The sequence below is a fragment of the Saccoglossus kowalevskii genome, chromosome 7 (genome assembly GCF_978046115.1).
Source record: "Saccoglossus kowalevskii chromosome 7, keSacKowa6.1, whole genome shotgun sequence".
Taxonomy (NCBI): Eukaryota; Metazoa; Hemichordata; class Enteropneusta; family Harrimaniidae; genus Saccoglossus; species Saccoglossus kowalevskii.
Window position 1 is genome coordinate 24,373,270 of NC_140647.1, and position 23,140 is coordinate 24,396,409.

General features: G+C 35.0%; 1 protein-coding gene across 1 annotated transcript; it reads right to left on the reverse strand.

The window, feature by feature from the left end:
* Positions 1 to 715: 715 nt before the first annotated feature.
* LOC100371889 (uncharacterized) lies at positions 716 to 22,922 on the reverse strand. Its single transcript, XM_002738404.4, has 6 exons — positions 22,567 to 22,922; positions 8,008 to 8,236; positions 7,022 to 7,161; positions 5,831 to 6,064; positions 5,131 to 5,214; positions 716 to 3,421 (listed from the first exon to the last, which is right to left on the reverse strand). Exons 1-6 carry the CDS (start codon positions 22,691 to 22,693, stop codon positions 3,378 to 3,380), a joined length of 858 nt encoding a protein of 285 aa, XP_002738450.2. The 5' UTR covers positions 22,694 to 22,922; the 3' UTR covers positions 716 to 3,377.
* Positions 22,923 to 23,140: the final 218 nt, after the last annotated feature.

The window sequence follows — 23,140 nt, forward strand, 5'->3', positions numbered from 1 at the left end:
TTGAACATTTTGCCACAAAGCCCATATTCCAGCAGTTTGGGACAAAGTGACAGTCTATAAGCATCTTCATATCACAGTGGCAGTATGGAGATCCTTAAAATCCAGCAAGAAGAGTTGGGTTACTGTAATGATCGAAATTCTAAAATAAAAATATAAAATTACCAAACTAAGTTTTACAAAAAAACACCCTTTAAAATTGATCAAAATGTGTTTTTTGAATAGTTTACAATTGGTTTCTATGGCAGAAACCATCATATTTCCCAATTTTGTTCGGTGATCTTTGTTAAAGATTTGTACCGGTACTGTTATGCGAGCTGCATAGGGCAGTCATGAAAAATTGGAAGTCAAATTATCAATGGAATAATGTGTTTAAAAAGGTAATGTAAATAGGTATTTCAATTAATTTTACACCAAGTATCAAAGCAATCAGACTTAGTTTTCAAGAAGTCGAAAAAGTAAAAAGTTGGCGCGAATGTCAACGATCAATCACTTATTATAAGTTCGCTCAACAAATTCAACATAAAATTTTTACAATACATGCATCATCAAAGTGAGGTCAATTGCATGTTCCATTTTATGCAAGGTAGTGTTCAGCACCATCAATGAGGTTCGTCAATCAAAGCGCACAGTCAATGCTGACAAGCCACATCAACCCAGCGACTGCTCAGATTTTCACACACTCCCACCTTATCATACGCTGTAATATTCAATTACATTTCTAGTTTTCCATAACTCTTGATTTAATACACGCATGTGGTATCAGTGTAGCACAATACCTGAAAAGATTATTTAAAGTATAGCGCCCTCTAGTGATGATCATTGTATTTAGCAGTTTTTGTGTCTGCTGCCATCTAGTGATTGTTATCCACTTTTAACAAATGTGTGCTACATATGAAGTAGCATTTCATAGTGTCAGACAAAATCATTTTAGGGTATAATTAGGTACCTACAATAATCTTTTGGATTAGAATTTGTTTACACTTCATACAAGGCCGGGATGCAAGGACTATGAAAAGAGAAACACATTTCCCTATATTGTATGCATTAACATTCTACATACGTCACTTTTTATACACACAAGTTTGTTATAAAAACATCAAACTTTACAACTGGATAAGAAAGAACACTTTCACAGACAATTTGTAAAAAAAAGTTTTGTCTTGGTAGATATTGGTTTTCAAAATTGATTTATTTTTAAGTTTAAATTGAAGAAGAAAAAACGTAGATGCACAAACAATCATATATTCCAGTTTTCCTCAAAAAAAACAAACATTAAATGTAAATGAAGAAGTAAGACATTCATCTGTCTTGACAAATAATTTTATAAATCATGATTATGTTTTTACCATAGTATTTCACAAAATTGCTATTGAAGAAGATTCATGCTTGAAACAACTGTTCCAAATGATAATTCATCATCCGTGATGCAATTGTGTCTATGGATATACTAAAATATATCACACATTGAGATATCACAATATATCATAGTGTGGAGATAGCACAATATATCACACATTGAGATATCACAATATATCATAGTGTGGAGATAGCACAATATACCATAGTGTGAAGATAGCACAATATATCACACATTGAGATATCACAATATATCATAGTGTGGAGATAGCACAATATATCACACATTGAGATATCACAATATATCATAGTGTGGAGATAGCACAATATATCACACATTGAGATATCACAATATATCATAGTGTGGAGATAGCACAATATATCACACATTGAGATATCACAATATATCATAGTGTGGAGATAGCACAATATATTATAGTGGTGAGATAGCACAATATATCACAGTGTGAAGATAGCACAATATATCACAGTGTGGAGAGATCACGATATATGATAGTGTGGAGAGATCACGATTTACAACAGTGTGGAGAGATCACGATATATCACAGTGTGGGAGAGATCACGATATATGATAGTGTGGAGAGATCACGATTTACAACAGTGTGGAGAGATCACGATATATCACAGTGTGGGAGAGATCACGATATTTCATAGTGTGGAGAGATCACGATTTACAACAGTGTGGAGAGATCACGATTTACAACAGTGTGGAGAGATCACGATATATCAGTGTGGAGATATCATGATACATCACAGTGGGGAGATGTATATAACAGTGTGGAGAAATCAAAATATATCACTGGAGTTATCAAATCAGTGTGGAGGTATCACATATCAGTGTGGAGTATGAATATATCACAATATGTCACAGTGTGAAGATATGACAATCTTGAGATATCACAATATATCCTACATATGGCAGTTCAGCATAATAAATATTCATTCTATGCAATAACAATATCAGTAATCTGACATTTGATATTAAGACAATTTCAAAATATTTCAAATTTTGGTGGTTTTACACTATATTTCATAAAGGTTACATATTTGAGCATTTCTGGTTTTAGTAGCATTTCTAATTCTTCCAACTTCAACTTCAACTTATCCACGCATAGCAAATTTTTTTCACCCATGTCTTGTGTTTATTTCTCACAAAACTCTAAAATTAACAATCATTTTTTGAATGCATCCTAGAACCTTAAATATTGAAAATATATTGATGACTCCAAAAGTAATCAGCGTTTATGATCACATAAGCAAATTAAAAACTGATATGCCTTGAAAACAACTTCACAAATTATCATTTCCTGTCATATTGTGTGTGTGTAAAAGCTGTTCAGCATAATATGGAATGAAATTGTGTAGTAATTTTCATTTGTTCTGAAAAATAAACAAATAAAAATTACTACTCGTTTGATAAATTGTATGGTCACAGGTGATATTTGTTGACACCAAAAGATTTATTTTCTCCAATGCATCGTCACCTGGTACTGCCACAACTGCTTGCCAATTTACTGCTGAGATGTGTAAAGCCTGCTGATACAGGTATCAATATTTATTAAAAATGTTTACAATGTGTTTTGATATGTAAATACAATTTTGAAGTAATGCAATGTTAAACCAAACTGAAACCAGTCAGCCACTGAATCAGAAGCGGACTGATAATGCCAAGGTGTCATCTTCAATTAAGACGATGAAATGAAAAAATGTGAGTATTAGTGTGTACATTGGTACCAAGATTGAATCTAATCCACCCATACGTGACCAAGATCTGGTTCCATAATTTTTAGCACAAAAATGGCAGCCATTCGGTAATCTCGAAAAAGATGGACATGCATATGCATTTCAAGAAGTCATATATGTGAAGTTTGAATGTGATCGATCCAGACATGTTTGACAAGTGGTCAATCCTGAAGTCCATCGGAACAGGACTAATAAAGGTGTGATAGGTTTCGTGCTTAGAGTTCTTGAGTACAGCGATGCAAGAAAACAAGTCCTGATTAATCACTGTCACTACCAGATTCACTCAACTGAAGATCTTGGCCTGTAAGACAGACGAAATGAAATTCATTATAAACAATTGTCGATATACATGGGTCTGTAAAAAACTAGGATAATAAGGTCTTCTAATTTGCAAACAAACAGCCTCTCGGCTGAGATAGCTCCGCTGTTAGCAATGCACACTTCAATTAAAGAACAGAAGATATCATTAGAAAATGAACAAGATGCATAGTATCAATGCTATGGGACTTGCTGTTTTCAACAAGAATTCAAAAATATCATTTTTCACCATAAATGATTGTGGTTTTTAACAAAAAGTCAAAAATATTACTTTTTACCAAAAATGACAAAAATATTCATCAAAATTAGAGAATTGAAGATATCATCATGAAATTAACAAATTTGAGAGTGGTCCACATGTACTACATATATATGTAATATCAAAGCAATTGGACTTGTGGCTTTTAACAAGAAGTCAAAAATATAACTTTTTACTAAAAATGACAAAAATATTCACCAAAATTAGAGAATTAAAGACATCACTACAAAATGAACAAATCTTAGAGAGGTCCACATGTAGTACCTATATATGTAACATCAAAGCAATTGGACTTGCGGTTTTTAACACAAAGTCGAAAATATAATTTTTTACCAAAAATGACAAAAATATTCACCAAAATTAGAGAATTGATGATATCATTACAAAATGAACAAATCTCAGAGAGGTCCACATGTAGTACCTTTATATGTAATATCAAACCAATTGGACTTGCGGTTTTTAACAAGAAGTCGAAAATATCACTTTTTACCAAAAATGACAAAAATATTCACTAAAATTAGAGAATTGAAGATATGATCATGAAATGAACAAATCTGAGAGAGGTCTACCCAAGGCACAGGTACACCAAGTATCAAAGCATTCAGGCTTGTAGTTTTCAAGAAGAAGTCGAAAAAGTAAAACATTGACACGGACGATGGACGACGATGGACAATCACTTATATGATAAGCTCCGCTCGACAAAGTCGACAGCAGAGCTAATAAAAATTGTACACACAAACACAAACAGATAAATGGTACATGAAACACATGATTTAAATGGATGATCACAGCAATCACCTCACTACTGTAGGCATGAAGTCTGAAGGAGCTCCTGAACTAAGTATGTGGTACAAAATGTTGGTGGGGGGGGGGGGGTCTGCAAGTTAATTAATGAGATTAATGGTAGACATTTTTCTGAGCATACAAGCTAATAGCAAATCTGGATACGAAATGTGTATATGGTCTATTAGTAAAATTTTAATGTACTGTAAAATACTTTATTTTCACCTACAATTTATTTTTGCTGAAGGGATGATTCATTTTTCAGACATTCATTAGACATTTTTCTGAGCATATAAGTTAATAGCAAATCTGGATACGAAATGTGTATATGCTCTATTAGTAAAATTTTAATGTACTGTAAAATACTTTATTTTCACCTACAATTTATTTTTGCTGAAGGGATGATTCAGTGAAAATAAAATCCAGCGAATAAACCTTTTTTTCCTATATTTTACATACAACTCATCAAAAACCAGTAAAACTAAATTTGATACAAAACACCTAAAAAGACTTTTCATTGAAAATTAATTCCAGCTATTTTACATTAAATACAATTTTTGGTGCACTTCTATCAAAGAGTGAATAGAGAGGAAATCATGAATCACATGAATGTTACATTCAATATATAATATATAAAATATATAACTCACATAGTTGATTGAACTCGGATGATGTCCTATGTTTTTTCTGTTCATTACCACCTGTCATTGTACTGTGAATGGGTGAATGAGTTACTGCAATAAATAATATGTTTTGTATTCATGGATAAACAAACAAGTTTGACTTGTCAGTACATGTATGTATGTAAGTTATGTACACAAAAACAGATTATCATCGTGTGGCATCTTGATTTGACCTCACTTTTACGCAATCTGTACTTAGAGGTAGGGTAAAACTAACCTCTTTGTAACATTTTAATTCAATTTTACTGAAAATCAATTGAAACTAAGGATACGATGAAAATGAAGATTTCTGTAAAATACTTTATTTTCGCTTGGAATTAATTTTCGCTATTTTGCTGAGGAGATTCAGTGAAAATAAAATCCAGCGAATATACCTTTTTCCTATATTTTTACATTCAACTCATCAAAAATCAGTGAAAATAAATTTCATACAAAACACTCAAAAAGCCTTTTCAGCGAAAATTAATTCCAGCTAAAATAAAGTATTTTACAGTATATTACATTCCAATTTTTAACTTTTGGTTTCTGGTTTTGGATTTGGATTCATTTAGGGGTTTTAGAATTACTTACTTTCTAACCCTATCATACATGTATATCATTGATATGATATCTCTAAATCAATGTGTTAATCGGTGATACCCGACGCAAACAGAAAGCAATGACATACCTTTTTTTCTTTTACACTGATCATCATTAAAATCATCATCATCCTCACTTGAGCTATCATCACTCGAGTCTCCACTAGAAGAGTCACTGCTATCACTGCTACTCATTATCAAATCTTCTGCTATTGTAGGCGATGGGTGGCTAGCTGAACCTAACGAAGACAGCGATGATGATACATGATGAGGTGCAGGTGGTGATGGTATAGATGGAGGTCCAATTGAAAACGGAGATAAATCTATAAGAAAAATATAAATATATTTACTGACGACACAAAACAGTACATATACAATTCTACATGACCTATAAAGGTCACACATCCTGGTACTTTGAGAAGGTATGACAGATTTAGTGCTGGAACAAATTATGAACTTCCCATAGAAAAATATTCAATGGAACCAATTTGTTATCACCAAAAACAGATTGAAATTTGCAAAGTACAGGAACAATGAATGAGTGACATGTACATGAACTGCAGATAATCCAGGATATTGTTCGCTGGAAAGCGCCCTCTAGTGGCATATCATTACAACAGACAAGAGTGCAACTGAAAAAAATTGAAAATTTCAATAGTAATTATTCAACACTGAATTGTGCATTTTTTCTGTTAATACTTATTGGACATTGGTTTAATACCAATTCATGTTTTAATGTCAACTAACAGATTTAGTTAAGAGATACATACTTTTAATTATTAAGTCAAAATTATAATGTCATACAAACAATGCCATTTTTTGTTTGGCCATTTTTATAAAATTTACTTTAGTTTTATTGTAATCAAAGGTTTTGACTCACTTTTAAAATACAACCATTTAGGATTTTTAATAACTAACTACAGGGGTCTAAATAAAGGACTTAACATTTCGGATTTTTTTTTACAGTACGCAAGTATTCTTTTAATTACTGGTAAACCATATTCGGGTTATATTCCAACGGATAGAAATGTGAGGATGATTTGATGAAGTCACTTTTTTTGAAATTCATTGGTACATTGCTGTAAACTACTTTAATTTAGTTTTCATGAATTTTGAAAAATTTGTGAACACAAATGCCATCAAATCAGAACATCAGTAAAATGCATTTCTGCAAATTTGCCAAAGCAGGGATTTACAGTAACTGCAAATTGTGGACAAAATGACAAATTGAGTACACTACTTGTAAAGTAACAGACGCAAATAATCTGATCAAGACTTGCCTTTCTCTGCATCTTGTACCACAGCTGGTGGTGTGGGTTCTTTTTTCCCTTTTGGAGGTGATAAAGATGAAGATTTTTGTTTATTATGATCTACCGGTGTATGAGGTCTGTTTGCTGATGCTTTACTACTGCCCTCCAGTCTATTAAATAATAATAATACATCAACAATAAAGTGTCACCAGTATAACATATATGGTTAAAACTCACCATGTTGTGAGAGTTTATTGACAATTATACTCAATGAGGAAATGTCTATGTACATATCATTAGTAGCAAACAATGTATATGGTTATGTAACTGATGGATGTGTGACCATGGCCAAAGTCTTACTTTAATGATCCACCATACAATAAAGACAATTTGTAATTTATGAGCATTTTTATTAACCTTCTTCTTATCAACCCATTGTACTTTTACATTGACTTGACCACATACGGGTTGGAAATGTGCTTCTGAATAGAACAAATACAATATTTGGACAAACATATTTTTATTGGAACATTAGCTAAAATTTGATCAATTAGAATCATAAATAAGTCATAAATAATTTCACAACATAATTGTCATTAATCAATCAGATCAAAATTAAATAACATTAAATGAGGAAAGAATTCGAAAAATGCTATGGTTGGATACTAATTGTGAATTTTGATGACAAATAACAATTTAGAATACTTTGCGATGACACTCAAGGTTGTTTTATGCTATTCAAATTAAGTATTGACTGTACAGAACAAAGTTCATCAAATAACACACAGTCAAAGAAGATATGACGCTGGTGTAGATATACAACTTAATAAAAAGGTCATGAAATGTCATTCTAGAGCTATTATTGTACTTTGGGAGAGGGGTTAGAAGATTATAAGATATTTTGGCAATGTGACAAAATAAAAAAATATGTTAGTTGCCTAAAATTGTATCAATTATTTTGTACAGTACAGAAACAAGGCCGGGGGTGCTGTTTGCGGGTTATAAACTGAACATACCGTTGTTTCTTCAACTGTATACAACTGGAGAGTCTTTCTAGTGTAATCTCACCAGTCTTGTTATCAATTATCAGTACGCATTCTTTCTGTACAGGCTTTTTAGGGCCTTTGTAAACAAATTCTGCTCCAGTTCCCTCAATATGAGGCACTGTCACCTTGATACCATTTCCTTTGTATACTTCTAATGAGGCATCCTTTGTTGTATCCACAGAGGCTGGTTTGAAATCATCTGTAATACCATACACAGTAAAGTCAAATAAACATGGTAGGATTGGTTTCTTGTCAAACCCACAAGATAAGTGATATGATGACATCATTTAATGCGCTACAGTCCTTGGACTATGCGTGTTAAAATTTCATAAACAATGTCTTTATATGCATTATAAACGTTGCTATGAATCCCATATAGAACAGGACGTGATGTGATGACTGTAGTACTGAACAAAATTAACCCGAACCTTGATAACGTATTTGTTCTATTAGAAGCATATCTCCAATAGGAGTGCACATAAACTAAAAATAACATTTGTTGTAATTCTGAATAATTAAAATAAACTTATTTTGTCTTATTTTATTTTTAAATACCTCAGTCTGTAATTTAGCTATTAAAAACAGGCAATATTAGAGCAAATATGGTAAACGATAAATATTAAAGTAAACCAGAATTGCTCTAATAGAAGCTTGCATATATATCCATTTATTTCCTACAATATTAGTGTTTTTATGTTTCAGAGGATAAATACACTGTTGCAACATGTACATGTATCTATCCATAATCAGTTGAAACAGGTGTCAACAAGGAATTATGTATATTTTTAAACACACCTGTTCTAAATGTATATTGCTTTTATATTTACTACATGTTGAAGCAAGTGAGTTTAATAATACTATTCAGTTTTCCAAATGTGCTACTTTTACTTATCCCTGGCGATAGGACTACCCTTATACCCTTATAGTGTCAAGCACAGCGTAGTCAATCGGTCACACATGTACATAACTAAACAATGCTGGCTATAAATAATTTATATTTAGTGCAATGCAAGACCTTAATGGGTCAACAGTCTTTTCAATATAGCAGCACAGCTTTGAACATGAAAATTGAAAAATCATACCAAAAACACATAATCCAGTAGTAAGAGTAAATATACATAATAATATTTAAAAAATATTTATTACTGCATACAACCAAGCACAGAAAATCGTTCAACCTTATCTCTACATCTACCTTTAACTATGCAAATTATGTCAGTTGATAGGACCGATTTCGATCCAACTCGCACCATACCAACTCGCACCAGACCAACTCGCACCAAGGCCAACTCGCACCAGACACAACTCGCACCAATGCCAACTCGCACCACGATCATATTTCTAAGCATTTGTGTGGTTCGCTTTGTCCCTTTGTTGCTAGGGACGTTTCTTGGATAATAAAAAATTACCTAAAGTAGGGTCTGCTTAGTTAATCAGCGACAACTGGTACAACCGCCTATGAGTGGGAAGCGAACGTATCGACGACTGACTAACCATGCCGACCCTACTGTAGGTCATTTTTAAACTCAAAGAAAACGGACTGGCGATTTCCGGTAAAGAACTGCATTTATATCGAATTAATCACAATCAAAAGTGAAACTGACTGAAACCCGACAAGAAGTCCGCCATCGGGGCGCTGATGGAGTGCGTGATGGCGGGGGTCGACAACAGACAATGGAAGACTACTGTGGTACATTCAAAAACTAGTAACATGTTTTTTCAATGTATGTGTCTTAACGAGCCAAATAATACACGATAGAAATTGCATAACATCGGAGTTCTTGAAAATTATTAACGGCGAAATAATATACGATAGAAATTACATAACATCGGAGTTCTTGAAATTATTAACGGTGAAATAATATACGATAGAAATTACATAACATCGGATTTCTTGAAATTATTAACGGCGAAATAATATACGATAGAAATTACACTACATCGGAGTTCTTGAAATTATTAACGGCGAAATAATATACGATAGAAATTACGCTACATCGGAGTTCTTGACAAATACTAACGGCGAAATAATATACGATAGAAATTACGCTACATCGGAGTTCTTGACAAATACTAACAGCGAAAAAATATACGATAGAAATTACATAACATCGGAGTTCTTGAAATCATTAACAGCAAAATAATATACGATAGAAATTACATAACATCGGAGTTCTTGAAATTATTAACGGCAAAATAATATACGATAGAAATTACATAACATCGGAGTTCTTGAAATTATTAACGGCGAAATAATATATGATAGAAATTACACAACATCGGAGTTCTTGAAATTATTAATGGCAAAATAATATACGGTAGAAATTACACTACATTGGAGTTCTTGACAAATACTAACTGCAAAATAATATACGATAGAAATTACATAACATCGGAGTTCTTGAAATTATTAAAATGTCGGCACGTAACGTGAACGTACCAAGTGAGATTTATACACAGGAATTGATACGGACAATAGTTGTACAAATATAGATTTGGGGGGGGGGGTCCATTCTTGGAGAACATGTTGACATATATACTTACTGATGGATTGAACTGCTGTTGTTCAAATGTCTGTTAAATAATTTTTGTTCAGTCTGTACTTAATATTTATTAAAAATCACGTGTACGTGTGCATTTTTTTGTACGTTGTGAACGGAGGATTAACATTATCCCCAAGGCCGTCGCCTTTAAAAAACAGATCCATTTCATTAAATAAGCTTGGCCCCAAACTCGTGATCTTTTGTGATGTCTGTAAATAGAATATGACAAATGCTTATCATAAGTAAACGTGACACCACTAGCGATAACTGACAAAGGAAGACCGGTTGCTGACACCACACACTCTTACCAGTATAAACATGCTAGCGTGGTGCTTTGTCGCAGGGAACAATGCAAGTCTTATTATGCGTCACTCTCCCGACAAGCGAAGTACTAGTAATGGAAAGATCACACGTAGAACAATGACTAACACTGCGTTTAATAGAACGGAATATCACACCAGCAAGTTCAAATACTTACACATAGAACAATGACTTACGTTGTATATAGTTCTGAACGCATCTCATTATCATGGCGGCAAGAGCAATTACTCACAGGTTGCACGGTAGTTTACTCTGCTGATTTCCTACTCTGCTTGTAGTATACGAGTGTATGAAAACGGAGTAAATTCTCTGATACAACATTCATGATTACTAGACAGTTTCATATCGTGGATAGGCTGTTCAAAGCTTCACGTTCGTCCACCCAATCGGCCTCATGCCGATCATGAAAAATACGAAATAAGCTTGCAACGCTGTATAATAATTGCGTATCCCTATTGGGATTTTGACTAAAATGCAATACAGATGTGGATAAAAACAAACAATTAAAATGAGAATAAAAATACACACAATCAAACAAGCAAATAAAAGTAGAAAAAAAATGTAATTTGGAATCTTTTCCATATTTGTGTTGGTGAATGTTTGGTTTACTAATGCATGTACATGACCTTATCTTGAGTTAGCTGACTATATTGTTTTCAGTTTTACCTCTCTTGTTTTGAAACAGTTTTCTTTGTATTTTGCTATTTCTATTATTGTTTTTGCATCTTTATTATTTAAAAAATATATGTATGTGTTAATGTGTTTATTGAACATTGAAGTCTATTCCCTACTTGAATTCGGATTGGTCACAAGAGATCCTGGCACCACAATACGTACGAGAGAACCCGGCACCAAACGTGGTGTGGATTTACTATTGTTTAAGGTGTCAGCGTTTGAACCTGTTGACTTGGTAATGTGTGACTTGCGCAAGTATTGCGCTATTTTACCATTGTAGGAGGCGTCAGTATTTGAACCTGCCGGTTCGGTAATGTGTAGCATTCATAACTGGCATAGATCGTCTCAGACGTTGGTATTTGAAACTGCAATTTTGGTAATGCGCGACTTACACAAGGATTACGTAGTTTTATCATATATATAGCGATAGCCCCGCGAACAGTCTTGTAGGTTGGCCTCCTTCCGCTGTTCATTCGGTTCCCGCAGTCCTGAAAAGTCGCATAGACCGAGGATTCGACACCCGCCTACAAATTTATGGCGTTCTGCAGTTTTCATAATTTTAACCAGCTAAAACATCTATATAGCGACCACAAATACCTTTTTTGGCCGAAAAATGAACCTACAGTACTGGAACTAGTTTTAAGCCAAGAACAAGATGGCGGCATATGTTTTTGGTTGACATTGGAAATTGTCGATTTTATCGACCCTGGTGGGAAATCTTATGTAATTTTGCTTCCAGTTAAGGTATTTAGAATAGTTAGACGTATCGACCTGTTTATTTTTAACTGCAAAGCTGAATGCCTCTTAAAGGTAGCAGAATAGTTTTTTGGACACTTTTCACATTTTTTTTTTAAAATCACATGAATAGCTCCCTAAGGCATGCTACATACATTGGTGTTTTTATTTTATTGAAAAAAAAATATCTTGTACAAGTAAACTAATTTTTTTCTTGTGTGCAAACAAATGGCCAAGTTTTTGTTTATCCAGTGTACACCCAACTAGTGCATTTCATTAATATGCATGGTTTACAAACATAACTGAACTGAGGGTAAATAGTTTTAAGTTGGGTCACTTTCTTTATTTGCTATTTACAAACAACTGATAAGATATCTGTTTGTAGTTTACACACAGCTGATAAGATGTGCGCACTGCTGCCTTTCTAGACAGCATGGAGGTAGAAAAGAGAAGGAGTGAGGACGCTATTTAAGCCCATGTTAATCTTATAAACATCCTTTGTCTTCGCTCTGGTTAAGCCACTTATTGTTTTTGTTTAGAAGTCGTTTTATCTACATGATGATAGCCGCTTATTTACACAAGAAAACGAGAGTAGAACTGAAAAAAATAAATTCTGTTTAAACATCGTCTATAAAATTGAATGCGCAAACCATAAATAAAAGAATTGTGCATGCGCAATGACCTTTATCGGATCACAAAGGTCATTTCACACTTGTAGGTACCGGAAATTCTGCATACGGACGCCACCAAGATGTGTGATTACTTCTTTTCTGATATTTTTCATCGCAATAGTCGTCCAACTTTGGACATTGATTAAAAAAATCCCGCAAATTTCCTCAGTGAAATTTAAATATACATGATAAGATTATAACAAGATGTTTTGACTCGTCATTTTTCATTGGTGTGCAGAACTGTGCAGATGTTTAAAATCGCGCATTTTGTTGTAATAGATTTCGGGCGTTGAGTACACTCAGCGTACGTCTTTCACTGCATTCTGTATTATTGTTATCTGTTTGGGCATGCGCAGTGCGTTGAGAATCTTCGTGAAGCTTCCGAATACAGCCGAAACACGTAAGCCGATAAACTGTGACATTGTACAGCGTGTTTGCAAACTAATTACATTGTGTATGTGAGTAAACAAATCCAAAGCATCATGAAACCAGCGGAAACAATAGCGTCATCACTCCTTCTCTTTTCTACCTCCATGTAGACAGGAAGTACAGCAAAGACAAAACAATCGCTTTTGAACAACAAATTTTGAATAAACAAAAAAGTACATGAATGTACCACTTCAATGTAATTATATGTTAACAGAATAATCAAAGAAAGCTTAGAAAGAACTCCCATGTGCTGAGAGTATTGGAGACACATTAAATATAATTCGAAATTACTTAGCTGAAAACTAATTATGCAAATCAGAAAATTAATATGACCAGATTTGAGTGTAAAACTAATGAGGTCTGCGCAATGTAACAGAAAATCTATGTCTCCAAGTTTAATTGAAATGTGATTAGAACCAAAAAATTATGAATTATTATGCTTATTAGGAAATTAATATGAACAGATTTTTACCCCAAACTAATTAGGTTTGTACATTGTCCTAGAGCATCTCTGTACTAAGTTTCATTGAAATGGAATACTAGTAATTAGTACCGTGAAAACTCCAAAATGTCGACCCCTCTAAAAATTCGACCGCCTATTTATTTGCCGAGTTTCGGTGTTTTATTTACCTCCAAATTTTCGACTCCACTAAAAATTGCCGACTCATTCTTATTCGAAAATTGCGACCAGTTTTAGTTTTCCCCCAAACGAAAAGCGTGAGCGTTCAAACGGGACCTTCCTCGAAGGCATGAATCCGGGTTTCTGATTGACTGAGAGATTTTTATTTTATTGGTAACGAAAATATATTCTAAATAAACGAAGTTTCAAATAAAAACGAACACAAAAATCTCGGCATGCTGCGTTTCTGAATTGTTGATTATTACTGTACTCAGTAGTGATTATAATAATGTACACAAAATAAATTTGTTGAATGGTTATGAATTACAAATAAAAGTCAACTTAGTTTCATCGTAAGCGAATGATTCCGGTCTCGTATAAACGTTTGATGCTGTAGGATATCCGCCATGTTCTCTTAGGTCAAATAGGTCAAATCGCTAATTAACCAATCAAAAAGCTGGATGATGCCAACGTGGTCAAATTACCATAGCTTATTTAATTATGTTAATGTTATTGAACGCAATGCGGAAGAGATTGATGTTGTAGTACGATATTTTGGCTTGGATTTTGATGCGAAAACGGCATGATTTTTTTTAAATAAAAAAATTAGTTGTTTTTAAAAAATAAACTGGTCATCTGAAGAATAATTTAACATTGTTCACAGTGATAACAGCTCATTCTCGAAAGGAAGCTTACCCGCTCACGCTAGTCACGATAAAAATCATACACGTGTACTCTTGAATAGACAGACGTCAATGACTACGGTAAAACTTAGACTCTATTTTAGCCGGCAGGATTGATTGAAATGTCCGAAAAATGACGCCAAAATACACCTTAAAAGTCCCATTTTATTTTCTTAAATCCCATTTTATTTTTTAATCCAAGGGCGAATTTACGGCAGAATTTGGTCCCTCAAATAAGGGACACGTGAGCTTTGATTCTAACCGGATACATTGCACTGGGTCGGGGAGATCGTTTGCTAAACTTCCATGTATCTTTTGTCCAATGGGTACCTGTACTTCGAACATTCGCAAGTTTTCCTAGGTAGTGCGAGACAGCTTTGTCTTTTGACCTATTAGTTTTGTGCTGACCTCTTCTCCGCGTCTTGATGTTTTGTTTTGCTTGTCATAATACTCACTGATTGATGACTTTGTTTAGATTTTGAGTTACAACTCGGCCACGACCTTTGCTTTTACCGTGAAACATGAGGAAGTTTACGTCAATTGACGGACATTGCATTTTTTAAAAACTAATGAAGCACACTGTCTATCATCCCCATTTTTTTTGCTGATTTCTATTCTGAAAAATTCGACCGTCCGAAAATGCACCTTAATTTCGACTCTAAAAACACGTCACATTTCTAACACCAATTATTTAAAACCGGTCGAAATTTTGGAGTTTTTACGGTAATTTAGATATCAGTGTGAAAGCTTAAAATTGGTTAATTATGCAAATTAGGTAATTAATATGTACAGATTTTAACCCACAATTATTCAGGTCTGTCTATTGTCCTACAGCATCCATGTACATTCATTGATATGTGATGTATAGTACCTGAGATATCAGTGTGAAAGTTGGTTAATTATGCAAATTAGGTGATTAATATGCACAAATATTTACCGGAAACTAATTGGGTCTGCATAATTCTAGATTCATTGAAATGTGATGATTAGTACTTTAGATATCAGTAGAAAAGCTGAAAATTAATCATGCAAATTAGGTAATTAATATGCACAATTATTTACCCTAAAACTAATCAGGTCTCTGCATAGTCCTAAAGGATCTATGTACAGTCAAACCTGTGTTAACGACCACCTGTGCAGAGTGGCCACCTGCTCATAGTGACCACCTTAGTACAGTCCCTTCGCAATTTACATGTTAAAGACACTGGATATAGCGACCACCTGTCCAACGCGACCAGCCTATTGTAGACCTATTCACACTTTAACCTTTGTATAACGACGACCAACATTTCCATCAGACGGTCTCAGAAAAAAGACAATAGCTACTTGCGAATCGCTAACAGGAAAGTGGCCATATGTTATGTTCAGATTACCGAGTACGCAATCTTTAGGGCTAATACTAATAGACAGGGGTGACCATCGCAACTTGGTTTGTGAAGTTGCGAAAAGTAAATAAAAAAAGTTGAATATCAACTGAATGTAACGTCTGGAGACTGGAAAGATTTTAACAACAAATTAAAACAGTTTCATTCAAAGTTTGAAATGAAAAACTAGCTTGTTTCCGATCGGTACTATACTATCGATCCCCAGCCGGCCAGCAGCACTTCCGTGGACTGTCTCGCACATGAAGAGCAAATTCCTTCCGTCTCGAAAACAAGAAAAATGAACCAGTTTTATTAAATGAGAGATGTTTTATTTACCTTGTCGACATGAAATATCCAAAAAAAATAATAAAACATTCGTTTATTTCGTTTTCATCGCGGGATTGCAAAATCCGACCTATTTTGGCCGCCATGTTGTTTGTTGTTGATCGTTATAAATTATGCTAATGAAGCTAGCGCATGGGCAAAACGTATTGTTACTGAAAGGTCATCTCAGGGTTATTCTCAACGAAAGACGTTTTCTATTTTGATCCTCTTTTTTTTATGAACGGTAATATCAATAATTCGCAATCGAGAAAATTCGTTTCATTTGGGCAGTTTTGACACGTCGATGTTTGCAACAAATAACTGTAAAATTGCGTGTACGATCATCGTGTTTCATTTCCGGTTCGTTTGACTTTCTGATTCAACACCGAGAGTTGGAGCAATGGTTATGAGTTTGGTAAATTTTGTTTATTACCAATGCTTCTTCATTTTTAATGCTTGTTTGTTTTTTCAAACACAATCGACAATACTAACGATGGGACTGATTACCGTCTGTGACGGAATATGTGTAAGAGACTGGGGAATATTACTGCATGGCGAGAGTGTGAAAGTCCGAGCTGAAACGCCTATGCGGCCGATCATTGACAATCGTTCTTATGCATTAAATACACCAATGAATCCATGGGCAGAATCACTTGGTGTCAGTGAATTTACATGATATAATTTGTAGTAAAAAAGTAAAGCTGTGTAATTATCCAGATGAAAATGAGTCACTGTTATTAAAAAAGACCTATTCATTGTACAATGTGTTGGTTTGTTTTTATGTTTTGCTTATGATCTCCCTTAAAATTCCCGCCCTAATTAATATTCATGATTGAATGAATAAATTAGGCCACCTCCATATAAAGACCACCTGTCTATAAAGGACAGTTTGGCTCAGTCCACTGACTGTCCTTTATAGACAGGTTTGACTGTACCAAGTTTCATTGAAATGCGATGATTAGTACTTGAGATACACGTGGAAAAGCTGAAAATTAACTAATTATGCAAATTAGGTGATTAATATGCACAAATATTTATCGAAAACAATCAATCTCTGCATAGTCCTTGAGTATGTAAGTACCAAGTTTCATTGAAATGTAATGCTAACTATTTATATCAAATGCTGAAAATTAATTAATTATGCAAATTAGGTAATTAATATGTACTGATATTACCATAAAAACTATCAGGTCTGTGCAGTGTCATATGACATCTATGTACCAAGTTTCATTGAAATGTGATGATTAGTACTTGAGATATCAGTGGAAAAACCGAAAATTGACTAATCATTATGCAAATTAGGTAATTAGTATCCACGGAAAATTACCAAAAACTAATCAAAACCTAGCATTAGTTCAGAGCATCTATGTACCAAGTTTCATCAAAATCCAATGAGTGGTTGTTTAGATATCAGTGGAACAGTCATGGAACCACTAAAAAATAGCTAATTATCATGCAAATTATTTAATTAATATGCACGGATTTTTACCAAAAATTAATCAAATCTGCGCATATGTTCAGAGCATCTATGTACCAAGTTTCATCAAAATCCAATGAGTGGTTCTTTAGATATCAGTGTAACAGTCATAGAACAGCTAAAAATTAGCTAATTATCATGCAAATTAGGTAATTAACGAGCATGGATTTTTACCAAAACCTAATCAAATCTGCGCATTGGCCCAGAGCATCTATGCACCAAGTTTCATCAAAAACCGATGTATGGTTCTTGAGATAGCAGTGGAACAGTCGGACACACATACACACACACATACACACATACACACACACATACAGACACACTAACTGCAAAGACTCCCATTTTGTGCTTCGCACATGGGAGTCAAAAACTTACAATAAATTTCTGTAATATTTTTTCTTGGCTTTGTCATTGAAAGGTGTCTGACCACGGGGTTACTTTCTTAGTCCAGAAGTAATGCAGTTACATTGGGCGGGGGCTCCCTTTTACAAAATATGGTTGCAAACAATAAAATACGGCCATCTGTGGTGGCTATGCATTGCATGAAAATTCTGATAACAGGCCAAAAACTACATGTAAAGGTTGATCAATGATAAGAATATGCTTGGACCTGGTTTATATAATCCATTTTTCAGTTTTCACCAAGTAGGCATACTTGCATGCTTAGGTTTTTCTAAATTCGTAAATTATGTTACATGTAATAAATCTGTCTGATAAATACTTGGTTGTTTTATCTAATGTGCTCATACAGCAACGAAATAGTAGCGTGCCCCCCCCCCCCCGGCCGACGTCTTGACATCGGATAGTGGGCCAGTGTTTCACGCAAGGCAAGGGTTGACTTTTTCGTATGACTTCGGTAAAAAATAAAAATATCATCTAAAATCTAGGTAGTTTTTATAGATGATAACAGTGAGTCCGGTTACACAATTAAATTTTGAAGAGATTCATCTACAAGTATACGACCCGAGGTTACTGCGACGGTAAAACTGTTTTGCGGGATTTGATTTTTAATAGCACAGGAAATGCTACATGCCGGCATACATCACTGGGTCACATTTTACAATTATTCTATTCACACCAATTAAAAAACAGGGCAGCTTCCTTCATTAATGTGCAAAATATGCAAAGAAGGAGAGGGTTATCAGTAATTCTTTAGTTGGCGATCCGCTCCGCTAGGATTGCCCTTATAATCACTTTTGTCGTTTTGTGTGTCTGTGTGTGTACATTTCCAGTATTTTCACGTATGATTTCTTCTGTGATTTTTTTGGCTCAGCCGATTTCGTTCAAACTTGGCAGGTAGGTCACACCTTCACCTTAGTTATTAGGAAAAATTTGAAAAAAATTTTTGGCCCACCATTGCCATAGCAACAGCCAAAAAACTGATTTTTGGATAGCTTCGCGCCAAATGTATCTCCTCCTACAAATTTGGGATAAAACACTTCAGACATAGCTCATTCTACTCAGCTTGAGTATGGGCACAAAGTTACTATTTGAATTTTTGATATCTGTTTTCATTACCGAGAAATTTGACCCCAAAGTTGGGGTAATTTTTCACTAGCAACGGCTTTTAACTCCTCTGTGATTTTTTCGGCTCCACTGGTTTTGTTCGTGCCGTCACTAATTGGAAACAAATCCTGGCCCACTATTGCAACATCCAAAAACTGATTTTTGAATACTTTCGCCATAAGTGTATTAGCTCCTACCATTTTTGTACACAGTCAGTTGGCATCAGTGTCGCTGGGTGTATATCATGAAGGGAAGTTGTGCAACCAAATTTGCCGAGTTCGCAGTTTTTCGCCAATAAAAAAATAACTAAGGCAACAACTCACGGTTTTTCAGCATTTTTGGAATAAAGACATTATTCTCTATCAATAATCCGCCCAAAACAGGAACATTTCTACAAATTCTTGTGTTTTTTCGACGTTTTTCGAAAAACCTGCGATTAGGCTGCGAAAGTAGAACATTCCGGAGGGGACGAAACGGAAGAGCCAAATTTAACGCGTAAAAATAGAACGCGTATTTTGACCTCTATGCGGTCATTGCCAAAGAGCCCTGCGTCCATTCCCTTGCGATGCTCTATGTTTCACCAGTTGCGTTTTTTTGACTACAATTTGGGCAGTACTGTCAGTCACGAAAATTGATGAATAAATTAATACACATAAAATATGAATCACGGGCTAACTCAATGGTCACTGAACACTCCACTGCTAAACAATCTGTGGCAAGATAGTAGCATACTGTATATTTGACCCAGATTTGACAAGCGTGGTACAGTTTTTTGCGCGTGTCCATAATAACGCGTACAAAGGATTGTGGAACAGAGTTCTTTATTTGCTGGCATTCTTGAGTTTTGACTGCAGTTCTTTTTTATATTTTAAAGTAAATTCTTCTGATATGCTCTTAGGTTGCTTAATATCCGTCTGAAATTCTGGACTGTGGTCATCTTTTCCGATTATGAGTCGTATGTTTAAATAACTCACAGTAACTAGTGTTTTGCATTATGAAGTATATTATTATGAAGGTCAACACACTGTACTTGAGGTAAATATTTACCATTTCGTTATTTTGCTTTCCAGCATTTACAGGAAACGCTTCATTCATTCTAGAAAATTACTATGGAAATAATAAATGTAACAGCAGAATACGTCCTAGCACAGTCATTCTACTAGTAGAGTGACTGTGGTTCTAGTAATAAACTAAGCGACTTCTAAAGACTGAATGGTGTTTGCGAACTTCGTATTAGTTATAAACCGACACTATCTTCACGTTTATGTCACCATGAAAACAGTCAAAAACATATTGCTTGTTTTTGAGCGGAGCGGATCGCCAACCAGCCTACCGGCTTGTTTAGTTGTCATTCACTAATTATGGACGAGATAGTAAGCACGCGAAAATTTCCAAGAAAAAGAAAGCGAGGAAGAAAGAAGAAAAACGTCAAAAGAATGATCACTCCTGTCAAAAAAGATGTTGAAAGAGATGATGCTGGGTTCGTACAGAACGGATTTCCCCGCCGAAACCAGTTTCAGCCATGAAGTGGGCGAAGAAAGTTTTACCGTGACACTGAGAGTCCGATGAATCAGACTTCGATATAGTGGGTGATACTCCTGTTCAAAACATTCAAGAGATGTCTGTATCTCGCAGGAAAATATTGTTACCTTCTGACGTAGATGAAGAAAGTGAGAGTGAAAGTCACGGCCGATCGTTTGAGATTCGACTCGTTGACATGTCACTGTTGAATGGCGCCCTAGAAAAAGAGATTTGTCAATTTTGCAAAGTAGACAATATCTCAATAGTGGAGCGCAGGCGTCACAATCTAGGCAGTCAGTTTGAATTTCTTTGCACGCAAGGAGATTGTATTCGATCTAAACTGAGCCAGCCTAGCTTCCCGTCATCCCGAAAGAAGGGGGCAGTTTTCGAAATAAATAGAAAGGCTGCCATTGGAATGCGAGCGACTGGAAAGGGACGGCGCGCTCTGGTGAAACTGTCAAGCTATTATGGGTTACCTCAACCAGTAACGGGTCCACCCTTTCGCCAGTATGTACGAGCTGCCTCCAGGAGACTTCGAAACTCGTGGCATGCTTGAACTAATAAGTTTACAAACACAACGGCCCAAAAATAAATACACTGTATTTGCAAACACTTCAACTGCCAAGTGTCGTGTCTGTATTGTTTGTTACTCGCAAACAGAACCGCCCACTTTGCATAATCCAAGCTTTAATGAATGACGTCACCGTTCGTTATCAGCACAGACCGTCACAAAACTCCATAGCGTGAAAGAAAACAGCCAAAAAACAAACTTTTTCAGATATAAATGTCGGTTCATGATTTTTCCCGAAAACAACTTTCAAAGCATTTCATTTACAATTAGCCCATGTACATTTTGCTGCTAAAACGGGAGTTAACGTTGATTGAAGTTTGAAATCATAAAAGTGCCGATTTCTCGGTGTTCGGTTTTTGGCAATTACCGTTGACCTAATTTTAAATGGCGTTTCAGTGAATAGCGCTACAATGTCGCCGTTTAACTTTTCTTACTCTTGGATATGTTGGCTTCATATTAGTATTTACATATTTGCAAAATTCTATTGCGTTTTTTCACAAACCTCGCGCAAACCACCGGTATACTCTAACTTTAACACCAAAAAACGTGCTTGAAATTTGTGATTTTCGGAAAAAAAAAAAAACTTAATGCAAAAAATAGAAATACGGATTTAAACTTCATGACCTGTGCTTCAAAACAGTGTAAAGTTTTTGATCGCATGATTGACTGTAGAGATGACAATTAAAATTTTATTCACGTTAGTTAAATTATCAGCCCCGCTGATTTTCAGAATCACGTGACGCTAAAACAAACACAATGTTCACAAAATATTAATAGGAGGAAAATACAAGTCAAGAGCTTTCTAAACATATATAGCTTGTATGGTTTCTTGTAAAATTTATTCCGATTATAGGTGTTTACATTTTTCATGCAAAAAAACTATCCTGCTACCTTAAATCGCCCAATACATTAGTGGTGGTGCGAGTTGGTTTGGTGCGAGTTGCCATTGGTGCGAGTTGGTCTGGTGCGAGTTGGTATGATGCGAGTTGGTTTTGGTGCGAGTTGACCTGTGACCGATAGGACCCCCCCCCCCTCTCACCCTCCTTCCTGTGACACATACAAACAATACAAAACGCTGGGTTCTACTTACATCGCATCGTATGGAAAGCACTGTAGACATTCTTCTTAAAGCTGTTACCCAATTTGAATTCATGTGTTTGATTATCGGTCAAAATCCTGTTGCTACTTGCGTCGTGAGCATAATTTCTCTCTGCCATATTGCGGGTTTGACGACAGCGAAACGTGTACACAGAAAAGTATGTTTGACTACGAATGCTTGACAATTAGAAAAACTATGGTCTTCACACCCTTGTGAACGTCGGAGAATCCATCGATTGATGGAAACATTCCATGTCCAAACCACTACAAATGTGTAATGAATACTACGAAAATCACCACATTTCCCCCAAGATGTAATAATAACGAAAACCCGGAAGTAAGAAGCATTCTGGGTGTTCCTCGTTCGTGAGACCCCTTATGTTCCCGGTACATAAGCAACTTGTTGATATTTCCTGGTGTTTTGCTGGCAATGTGATACTCATTCTGATGATGACAAACATCCTTATTATCACAGTGTTTTTTTTTAATTCTTCTATTTCTGAACCCAACTACAATGTACTTGAAATAATTTATATGCAAACGACAAGAGTAAAGAAGTATCAAAC